General features: G+C 40.8%; 1 protein-coding gene across 1 annotated transcript in view; it reads left to right on the forward strand.

The window, feature by feature from the left end:
- Window positions 1-1328: 1328 nt before the first annotated feature.
- Window positions 1329-12310, forward strand: part of xpr1a (xenotropic and polytropic retrovirus receptor 1a) — a 95333-nt gene continuing 84351 nt past the window's right edge. The window contains exons 1-2 of the mRNA XM_050054275.1: window positions 1329-1903; window positions 9069-9120. Coding sequence (XP_049910232.1) covers window positions 1835-1903; window positions 9069-9120 — 121 coding nt within the window. The 5' untranslated portion in view covers window positions 1329-1834. The remainder of the gene's footprint in view (window positions 1904-9068; window positions 9121-12310) is intronic.

Below are 12310 nucleotides of genomic sequence, written 5' to 3' on the forward strand. Positions count from 1 at the left end.
GGACCCCTTCTCTCCTATATTAACTCTCTAACGTAAATAGACTATTACTTTATTCAGTACCTCTTTTTATCCCCTTGTCTTTATTTTTAGAATTTTATTTATTATTCATTCTCTTCTGTCAGTCAAGAAAGTGTGATTTGTGCCCACTAGGACACATGGGAAGGTGGGTGGGTGGGTGAGGGTAATTTCAGGGTGATTGGTGTGCAGTGTGTTTTCTGTTTCTATGTTTGTTTATGGGTTGAAATGATTAACATTCCAGAAATCTGTCAGACCTCTGTTTTGCAATCAATACCTGTACTGTCTAATACTTGCTGAGAAGTCTGTTTAATTAATGTACTTAAAAAAAGTTTGTAATAATAGTTTTAATATACTTGTTAAGCATGTACAGCTGACAACATGGTATTTTTTTGTTAGATAAAGTGTACGGCTTGGATTTTTACTTGTTAGTTATCAAAAGCTAAATGTTACTTGACAATCCCTCAATCTACAGCTTTATAAAATATGTAAAATTAATTTAAAATTTAATTGCCTCCGTTTTACGGCCAACTGCTCCTTAAATTACTTTTCTGTCAAGTTTTTCAAATTTCAGTCTTCAGGTCCTCTATTACAAGTAAGGCAACATGGAGTATTTTGTTGACACCTGTCATGATGCAAAAGCAGCAACTTCGACGCACTGATGCCAAAGTGCAATAGCACATTTTGTCCAGCAGATGCTGCTGTTGGCATAATGATGAAGTCTCACCTGCAACACACACTGAGCGCTTGTCCTAAACGCTTGTTGAAATTAACTGAAAAGTATATATTATATTTTAATAACACAAACACACAGAAAAGCCTATCAGACTTGTTCAGGATGCTTGTAATTTCATGCTCATTATCTCTTTCTTCTATTTGCCATAAATGTAGGGAACTTTGGAGCATGGACAGCATAATGAGATCCTTTTGAAGTGAGTAATGGTAGCCTATTATCTTCAAACTCTGCCTTCCAGAGAACAAAGGCTGCTGTGATAAACTGAGTTTAACGATAATTCACTGTCCCATCTCCAAATAAATTGCAGGAAAGCAGAAATAAGTAGAAGGAGAAAAAGTCTGCATACCCATAACTCTAATAGGGCTGTTAATCAAAACTGCTATCAGAAGAGAGACAAAGAGATGATGTCATGATTTTAAAAAACATTTTTGCTATCATTATGTCATCTCTAAGTGGAGTTTTTTTTTTTACTAGTGCTATAAGGTGGTTGGATGCAAAACACGGAAACTTCAGCGCATCACATCATATATTTCTGATATGAAGTTTAATTGTCTCCTCTCTTTCACAGCAGACACAACAATAGCAGCAACAAGCCTCTCAGAGAGGGGTCTGTGGTCTGGATTATCTGAGAGGTGAGGGCTTCCCCTGACCGCACTGCCAACTAGTTTTCACTGGAGGTCCCAACAACAGCCGGTGCCAGTGCGCGCTCTGCTGACGCAACCACGTCGCTGTGGCTCAACGCGATGGCGGACCGCAATGTCCCCAGACCTGCCCAGGGAGGGACGGAGCAAAGTCACTGACTGAGCCGCTCTCACCGGCTCCGCTACACTGACCACCTGTTAAAGAGAGGGCGCTGCCATTGCCGTCCCTCCCGTAAAATAGTATGTGGGACAAGATCTGCTCGGAGTGCACTGACCGGGACGACTCAGAAGTGGAGTGAAGAGGAGCGGAGTGCGCCGGGCTGACGCGCCGCATGTTGAGCCAGCAAGTTGACTGAAATAACAAAAGTCGCGTCGACGGGAGAGAAGGGGACAGCCGCTCTTGGATTTAACGGAGGTTTGAGGGGACAGTTGTTCCGGCAAAATGAAATTCGCGGAGCATCTTTCGTCCCACATCACTCCAGAGTGGAGGAAACAGTATCTCCAGTATGAGGTAAAGTGAAAATTCATCTTATATTAAATGCAAACACTTTGTAAATAAGGGCATAACCGAAACTCACAAAAATACATCCTTCTCTTTGAGGAAAGTGGAAGATAAGGGTCAATATTCACCATACAAAATGTAAAAGCTTTGTTAATAATTTGTTTTCAGTTTCAGTTTAGCTTGCTCCTGAGAGCAATAAACGACGGGAGAGATAAGGGATGTCCTATTGTTTATGGAGGGGAAAATTGACTGCGGGTGTTAAGAGCCTTCGGGAGCATTCATTGTTTATTATTGCTGTTTGCTGAGTTTAAACACCTAAAAATGAACAGAATTATCATTTTACTGAACACCTGAATGCCTCACAACAATCAACAAAACAATTTTTATTTATTTTAAGAAAACACAAGAGGAATATTTTGGAATATTCCATAAATAATTGATTTTTTAAGCTTTTTTGTAGGTTTATTTCTCACTTTTTTCTGCAAAACAAATAACCAATTATTTCAGTCACATATTTTTTGTGCCTTATCTTGATTTATTTTCTTAAAATTTGTTTATCAAATAACTGAAGGGTATAAATGAAAGTCGAAATGGCATTGATTGTCAATTACTTTGATTATTCTATACAATAAATGTACCTTCATTGTTCTTATTGTTCCTTTAATTAATTTATTTTTGCCACAATCTAAGTGAAGGCAAGAGAAATCTTCCCAGCATTAATTATGCATTGTCGTAAAATTGCAAATATTCTTCTTTAATTATTCCTTGTTTTTTGCCAGAGCTACATAGTATTTTCAATATATCACGATATTGTAACTATTAATGTTTTTGCACAATTAAACAGACGTCTCCATGAATCAACCTGCAGGACTTCATCTAACAGGATATTCTGTCTGCTTTCTGATGTCTGTGGATTTACAGAGACCTTTGTGTGCACATGTGGTCTTTGTTGGCTGGTGTACAGTACTTGAGAGTAGTATTTCATATTCACACCCCACTTCTTGCTGGCTTTACCTTAAGAGCTTTAGTGCAGACATGCAGTGACAGGACAGGCTGCTCAGTTCCATTTAGCTCTATGAATTATAGACAAAGACCCTGTTCTCTTCAACCTCAGCAGCCTTACATCCCAGACTCAACAGAAGCTCACTGCACTGGTTTATTTTGGGAACATGCCTTGAATGTAATAATTGAGTTGGATGATTGCTACAGCGAACATTTGGATCAGTCCAGCTGGACATGAGTGATATGGTGTCATCATCGTTTGATAAAAACATCTTCATATGTAGTAATTAAAGTGGAAGAAAATTAAAGAGATGTCAGATATGTAGTGGACACAATGAAAAGTGGACAACTGTGCTGTAGAATTTATTTTGGATTGATTATGAACATAGATGCACAGCCAATGTGGGGTCTTTGTACAGACTGACGCTCAGTGAGCCCAGATGCATGGCCATACCAGCCATTTTACACCTCCAGTCTTCAGCTCCGCACTCACTGACCTGAGATGGATGATGATAGATTTTCTCTGTCATCCACGCTTACTTTTGGTTTTAAGTTACATTAGATAAAATCATCTTGAATTGACATTAAGTTTTAATATTGTAGTAATATATCAGTCCAGTCCCAAAAAATGATTGCAGAGGATTGCGTGTTTTTTCACTGGAATTGTGCAAAGTCTTTTTTGATATACTGTATCAGAGGATATCTTCATCATTTTATTACTGCAGTACCTGATTTCCATGAGCATAAAAGATAGATTGACTTTATCAGTCTATATCTTGTACTTGTTATTCCTAATAGATTTAAATTGAAAGCAAATCAACAAATTTGGTGTGAAATCGACTGTAATCGACCGTTGGTATGTGATTCATATTGAGCTGAGATTTTTGTTTCTGTTTTCCTTTTTAAACGATTCCAAAAATCCAGATTGTACAAACATGTTGTTGTCACATGTGTTGCTATTGTTGAATTATGCAGAGCAACAAGGCCGGTCTACTATCCATACAGTTTGTATTCTTCCTCAAATCTGAATTATACATAGGGGTTTTCAGGCAGGATGGTTTTGCATGTGTTTGTGTTTCCGCGGCTGCCGTCAGTCTTTGTCTGACCTCTTTAAATGCCGCTACATCCTGAGTGGGTGGGATATGGAGAGATCAGGGAGAGAGCTCACACCAACAGATGATGGACATCTTATTCAAGGCTGTTATTCCTCCTGAAACAAGTCAAGTCAAGGACAAGCATGAAGTTATCTGCAGCAAGCAAAGTCAGTTGACTTTAGGGAAGTGGGTCACTGAGATAAAACAGACTATAAAATAAATCAATTTTAATGTCATTCTGAAAAATGCAAAGCTGCGATATGCTGCTGTGATGCAACAGAAGCAGTGTCAGTCCACGGGCTCAGTTCTGTGAAGGGAACATCACAGATACCTGGAGAAATTCAGATAAACGTTCAGGCATTACACACAGCAGGAGCCAGCAGTCCCTCGTGTATCTATTTGGCGTTATGAGTTGCAGTGGCCTCTGCAGCCAGCATAACTGCTGTATTCTTATACAGCTGTCCGTCTATTATATAAACATAGTGACACAATACAGGTCCTTTTTACCCTTGCAGTAAAATATGACACTGTCTGTGGCACATGCAGTATTCCAGCTGCCCACATCCAAATTGACTGTGGTCTGAAGTGATATTCTTGCCTTTGTGTGCTAGTTGGATTAATTAACCTGCTACCCAGTTTCCACTCTCCTCCTTTTTTTAGAGCGCGCTATTGTGTGGAAAGCTGTGTGCTGTCTATTTAGATTGGTCGGCCAGTTTCTATGCAGATGAGAAGGATGCGGCAAAGTGGCTGTTCCAGCAAATACAGGCTTTAGTTAGATGGACACTTCATTTTAACATGGAGGCATTGACAAGGCGACTGAGTGATAGAGTAATTAGGTGTCTGCTTCATCCTGTGGGATTGTAATTATAAACCTATATGCTAAACAGCTGTTTGGTATGGAGGTGTGCATGTCCAGCCAACTCAACAAAGGGCAGGGGATGTAGGTTGATAGATAGGGAGAGGATTTGCCGGTAAATGTAATAGTTATTAAGTGCAAACATTTTTAAAAAGCTGAGTTTACTTTCTGCTTTCAAGTTAATTTCTCTACATGCCCGAGGTTTTTTCCATGTAGAAGCAAACTTGCTTGTATTCAAGCGTGTAAAATGTGTGCAGACAATAATTAGGCGTGGCAACTGTTGAATTCAGATGTATGTTGTATAACTAATGTGTTTCGAACATTAGAGGTATAGGAGGAGTGAGAGCCAGAGATGCAGGTTTGTGAGTGGGCGAGAGAACAAGGCCACTTATGCATTTACCTCTGCAGTCTAATCACTTGTGTAAGCTTAGATGAGGAGGAGGAGGAGGAGGAGGAGGAGGAGGAGGAGAGTGCATGTGGAGACTCGCATTTACAATTCAAACTAGCAAAGTGACATTATGTTGACAAAAAGCAGGTGCTTGTCTGATTTCAGTGAGTGATTGCTGTTTGTTCAAAGGTGAAGCCTCGTCTCTAATTAATCGGCGTGATGTCGTTTAAACCAGCGCATTGAGCTCTGTGCTATGTGAGAGGTAATGGAAATGGTGCTTGAAATGTACGACATCACTCTCATCATCTGTATTTTGCGTAGTGAAGGTGTGATTTATCAGCATGTTCGACAATATGAACATTATGTATACAACAGGCATGGCATGGCAACTGCTGAGAGCCCCCCTTTCTATACCTCCCCTCCTTCCTTCCATCCTCACCTCATCGTTCCTCCCCCACTGGGAGGACATCTGGTCCCCGACCAGACCTGCCCTCTGCTCCCCCTCCTTCCACCCTCTCCTCCCATCCTCTCTACTCCTCCTTCTACATGCATGGATCCACTCAGACACAGAGCTAGGGATTCAAGTGATCCACCATTGGCTTTCTAGTTGAGGCTAAGATCTCTTCAGTCTAATAATGCACAGTGTGTGATCTCCTCAAGCACAGGGATGACAATCTAAAGCATCTTAGAGGAAGGATTTGACCGTGTGGCACTCAAAATATTTTGGTTAGTGTCCACTTAACGTGTCACTGCTATGACAGAATTGAACTCAGTTGACAGCAGCTTCAGTCGGACATGAAGTCTGGCACTTGTGTTATATGCACATTTGGTTACGTGAGTATGGATCATCATCACGTTAATGCATGGTCATTCAAACTGATGGTCCCATTAGGTTTGGCTTAGTTATTGTCCACAGGTTTCATTGCTGATTACTGCCAAGCCTGCAGGTTTATCCAGTTCCCTAAGGAGTCCTCCACCCCCTCTTCCCGTCACTGCCACATCACCATGGCAATGCCTCCCTGTCTGAATCTGAATGTCTATTTCCCACCTATTAGTCAGGGGGGCCCTTTTTGCTCACCAGAGATTAGCCAAGACCAGGCCCTGCTCCAATGGTGTGTGTGTGTGTGTATGTGTGTGTGCACAGTTGGTCTCCTGTGATCTTTATCAGACATAGCAGAGACAACATGCTACATACAAATGAAATGTTTACCCCTTTGATTAGACTCCAGTGTCGGAGTCTCATTGTGCATGTAATTCACAGAGGAACTTAACATCAACTATCCGGGTTGGTACTAATGCACAGCAGTTTCTGAGTGGTTTCCACCCACACACAGGATTACTCACACCAGTCTCTCCCTGTCATGTTGCAAAAGTAGAGGGTTGTATAGGAACCATGGACAGAGAGAGCCGCTTGATATGATCAGTAGATAAGACAGAAAAAAAACATGCAGGTTGTCAGATTTAAATGACAGAAGAGTTTTCTCCTTTAACTGTTGATTTCATTTACTGACAATGCTGAGTTCTACTATTACTTCATAAAACTTTATAAAGTTAAATAGATTTAACTTTTATTTTTGCTGGGGCAGTGCAGTTGTGAAGACAGTCAGGAAACAGGATTCAGTTCCAGTCTTTTGTCTGATTACCACTGATATGTTGAGATGAGCCAGCGTGCAATTATCTGTCAGTGTCCATTATCTTCAAGATCAATCGTATTGCAGAGAAACAGCCTCATTAACCACTGCAGCTATCACTCTTTCTCTCCTTCTCTCTCTCTCTTTCTCTCTTTCCCAATTTGATCTTTTAATTAGAGAAATGTACTCTGTCTATCAAACTTTGCACCGGTCAAATAACAATTTAATCCAATCTATAATGGTAGCTATCATCATTTTTTAGAATAATATGTTATTAACTTTTTAACACAAACTAAGAACCAGACAGCACAGCTATTTCCTAATCACGCAAGACATGCACAGGTTGTATTAATATACATGTAAATTACAATATATACATTTGTACATGCATTGATACCATGTTAAAGGAAAGGAAAAGCCATGACTCATTTGTGAAAACAAAGCGCCCTTTCTGCAGTAGGCCCACAAGATCACCAGGAAGATGATCAAGGAAGGGTTGCCAAATATTATAAAACAGGATGTCATTACCCTTTAACGTAGCACTCAGGTTTTCCATATGAAAAACCCTAAATGGGTTTCTGTACCATTGTGTGACTGAGGGAAGTTTCTCCTCGACCCACTGGAACAGAATGCATCACCTCGCTAGAAGCAGAAACTTACCCATTAAAGTCAGCTGTTCAGCAGATAGAGAGAAGCGCTCCGTAGGTAAATTCAGGAGAAACAAGCCTGCTTGTATGTTATTGTTTTATGGAAAATTGAGCTAAGCATTTTCCAGTACCTGGATATCAAGGCACATTGCCAGATACAACGATAATACGTTTCTACTTCTCTTTTTACCCATAACACAGAAGGTTAATGAGTTGTAAGCTGCACTCAAGTTTGTTAACCTTTTCTCTCCTTTCACGTGAAGCATCACCTACCATAGACACAGCTCTCCTGTTTACCTCTATTAATCTTAGTATCTCGATGTCAGTGAAATTTCCTTTTCTGTTTCTCTGATGCTCCATTATAACGTTGCCTCAAGTGATAAATGATTAGTAACCCAATAAAAAGGCAGCAGGAGAATTTAACAATGTATTCTGGCAACGCCTGCACTGCTGGGTAATAGCAATGCACGTATGAATGCCCAGAAACTAAAGCTAAGACTTGGCGTAGTTAAGACCAGGCTTAAGTTGGGTTGGTGCATCCAACGTGAAGTTCGTTCCAAGCTTAGTTTTAACAAAGACCAACTTAGCAGTTATGACCAGGCTTAGTTACCCAATTGGTGCAACCGGCTCCTGGGTATTAATTTTGTTTAGAAAGTGAAGTTTGTACTGTGGTCTGTGTAATTTTCGAAACTCTCTCTCTCTCTGAGTCTTGTCATGTAAATATTTTCTGAGCAGATTTAAAGGCATCTGACAGCACCATGGCATCAGGTTCCATCTCCAAAATCCTTTTCCCGTAACACCCGAGTTCATTGTGACATTACATTCTTTGTTGTTTATTGTAAAGTCATGTTGAGTCAGGCTTTCTTCTCTCCTTACTTGTCTCACTGTTTGCAGAGCAACAACACAACAGCACTCTCATTCACCCAAGCTAAACATCTTAAACTAAAAGGCACAACACAAAATGGGTGCAAATGGACAATTCTTTGTTGTTTACAGCAATCACACCAGATTTGGCAACCAAAATATTATCCTCTTGGGCCTATGTGTTCTCAGTTCTGTCAGATATTGCGAGCTCTATGTCTCAGTGTAACTGGAGTAACTTGGAGTAAATGAGACCATTCAAATGCCAGAGTCTGTCCGTTGTTCATTATGTTAACAGCTGTGTGGCGGCTGCTGTAATCTTCCCATATGGAGAGCAAGAGTTTAGTTAATGGCTCTCAAATGGCTTTAGAGGGTTTAAATGTGACTCTAAAAGCAGATGGCACTAATAATTGTGTAATACCTTATGGTGTATTGTAAGCTCTTTTTACTTGTGCTTGTGTATGTACTGTAAATACACTTTTTATTTGATCTGATGTGGAACAGACTCTAATCTTTTTAATGACTCCACAGTCACTCTCAATGTATACATTAATCCTCTGTATCTATGAATTCTATGGACTCTACTGACTTGACATATGCTAACATCCTGGCTGAAGTAAATCAGTGTACAAACCTGTATTTTGCGTTGCATGTGTCAGAGTCTGCAGACAGTGATTTTGTTTTCTTATTTCCAGGCGTTCAAGGATATGCTGTATGCTGCCCAGGACCAAGCCCCCTCCATAGAAGGTAAGGAGACCCCCTGTTTTGATAAACAAACACACACACAGCCACAGACATACACTTGTGTACCCACTGCCCCCTGTTAGGGGCCTGTTTGGGCATCCCCAGAATAACAGCCTTGCGTATGCTAAAAATAGGTGGAAATCATTGCTAATATGCTACCTCTCACTCCGCAGGGTATGACTCAACCAAACCAAGGCCAATTACTAAATCATCTTCCACCTTACTCACGTAGCTGTTTACCCTGCATGAAAAAGTGGACAGCACAAAAACATGCTGTGAAGTTGAGTTGAAAGTTTGCTTGAGTGAAAAGGTTTTTATGTTGCACACTTGCTTTGATTGAAAAGATGTTTCTTGATAAAGTAAACTCTCTGTGGATTAAAGCAGCAGTGTATTAGAAGTGGCAGACCAAAGCTGAGTTCAATGGCCAGTGCTGAGTGTTGCCACGCAGCAAAGATAAGGAAGGCCTCTGGCTATAATTAATCTTTGGCATTAGACTGCAAGTGATGAGTGATGAGGGAAAGAATGTGAACCATTTGCTTTTATTATAGATACCAGTTTGTGGAGGTAAACAACTTCCTTTGGTTGCAGGCTTGAGATGTACTTTATCACATTGTAACTTGCAGCTCTTTCTCTGTGACTGTTGGAGTGTGTCTGGGAAAAACGGACTTATCTTGAAATATGACTGCAAAAAAATGACCTCTGTGATGGGATGAGCTTGTGTGCTCATGGCCAAATTTGTGTATGTGTGTCTGTACTGATAGATTTTTCAGTGTTGTGCAACATGCCCGCTCACAGAGCTGCGACTCCCAGAGCTCAGTTCCAGCTGAGCGGTCTCGATATGGATTGGAGTATGATGTGATTCTGTCCATGAGCAACAAAGACGTAGCACACAGTCACAGTGTGTAGATGACAGAGCTCTGTGTGTGTGTGTGTGTGTGTGTGTGTGTGTGTGTGTGTGTGTGTGAGTTGGCTTCAGGCACAAAGACAGACATTTGTTGATTTTATTTTTGACAGCAGTAGGCGTGAAAGGAGACTCGAGGGATTTATTACGTAAAATATTCTATGAAATTTGATTTAAGTGAATATGTGTGCATGTTTGTGTTTTTGTTGGCATTGCTTGATTCTAGAAAGTACATTTAAAGGAACAGTGTGTACGGTTTTGAGGGGGATTAATGGCGTGTAGTGGTGAACATTGCAGATTGCAACCAGCTGAAACTTCTCCCGGGCAAATTTCCTTTAGTGTTTTTTAGGTTTTTACCAGGAGCCGACTTGTCCACAGAGTTCTCTTCCTCTTCAAGTCAAACAAATCAGGTGATTAAAACTGGTAAAAAAAAACACTAAATAAAGCAGTGTTTTTCTGATGTTGTCCGGCATGTTGGAGGAATCTTGGAATCTTGTCGCAGAGGGGCTGCTTACTACGGTAGCTGATGCAAAAACCCGATGGCCCCATCTAGAGCCAGTGTTTGGTTTGTCCATTCTGGTCTTCTTTAGAAACATGGTGCTGCGACATGGCGATCTCCGTGGATGAGGACCTGTTCCTTATGTAGATATAAACAGCTAAACACAAAGATTCTTATTTTTAGGTGATTATACACTGAAGAAAGATTTGATTTCTGCCAATATATCCCCTAAAATCAAGGGTGTCCAGACTTATTTTTATACATTACATTAGTTCCACCTGCGTAGTTCCTAGTTGGTTCATGTCTACAAACTGTATGATAGTTCTGCCATCGTGAAGTGATTTTGCTTGATTAACCAATATTGCGTGGTGGGCCACATATGGTTTGAACAACAAGCCACAGGCCGTTTAAATCTATCCGCAGGCCATGATCGGCCCCGGAGCTGCACTTTGGACATGCCTGCCTTAAATCCTGCACTCTAGACCTTTAACTCTACTATTGAAGACACATCTTGTTCGGTGATAACATATGAGCTGCGTTTCTCCTCTGAGCGCTGTCTCCAGAGGCTGTTAGCCATGCCAGGTGAGCTCAACGTAGATGATAAATGGTTTCCTGTCTCGGGTCTGAGCTGTACCCATGGGTCACTGCTCTGCCTCTGTCAGCTTGTCGCAAGATAGGTGCGGCTGTCTTATGAACAGAGACGGGATCAATCAATCAGTGGAAAATCCTTCTGTGTCATTCATCTGGTATCGTTGTGACGTTTCAACGGTCCCCACTCAATCAAATTGATTTGTTTGCTTTTCACACTTTTTTTTCCACACTCCAAAACACTGAAGCAGGCAAGTGCAAAGACAGGAGTACAAGCAGTGGCATTTGTTCTGTAAGAGGGAGCAGATCCTTGAATTCATCAGACAGTTATCTGTTCCTTTTGGTGTTTTTATGGCAAAGAGAAAGGCCGTAATGAAAACAGCAGTAGAAGCAGACAAACAGCTTTATTGAGCACTGTCCAGTCCTCTCCCCTGCGGCTGAGAATGTGTTGACTTTTCATATGAGAAATGAGATTAGCAGGTGTTATAAACTTCAAGCTTACTGCAGCATTTTCTCTTCACCTCCACCAAAGCCAATCTGTCAAATCTGATGGAATTTAAATTGGGGCAGAACGATATTGGAAAAATGGACTCCTCCTATATAGCTTTTTTTTTTTTTTACCTCCTACCTCAGTGGGCAAAGCGCTTTGCAATTTGCCTCTCATTCTCACACACTTGCAGACCAGTGGAGGCAGAGCTGCTGCACAAAGTGCTGAATCATCACAAGCAATTTTGGCTTGGTTTTGCTCAAGGACACTTTGAGATGTAGACACGAGGAGGAGCCGGGATTGAACCACCAACACTGAGATTAATGAACCACCGGATCATCTCCTGTTGTTTCACACCATCTATTTACAAAATCATACAAAGAGCAGCTTTGTTTACAGTTCGGTTTTTTGACCATTTTTTTTCTTGTATCAACAAAAACAAAAAGCTGATTTATTTTGGGCGGATGATGGTCAGAAGTTGGAGTGGTTATTTAAGACTGAGGTTTTTAAGACTGCAAATTTCATTTTCAAAGCCTGGAATAGAAGGCATTCCTTGCTCTTTAAGCAAGATATATCAATGGATAGGGATGTCCCGATCCAGCTTTTTCACTTCCGATCCGATACCGATATTACAGCCTTGAGTTTTGGCCGATATCGATACCGATCCGATCCAAGCACGTATTATACATATTCACTTAACACATTCACTTACTCTCAA

Source organism: Epinephelus moara, chromosome 10, assembly GCF_006386435.1.
Source record: "Epinephelus moara isolate mb chromosome 10, YSFRI_EMoa_1.0, whole genome shotgun sequence".
NCBI lineage: Eukaryota > Metazoa > Chordata > Actinopteri > Perciformes > Serranidae > Epinephelus > Epinephelus moara.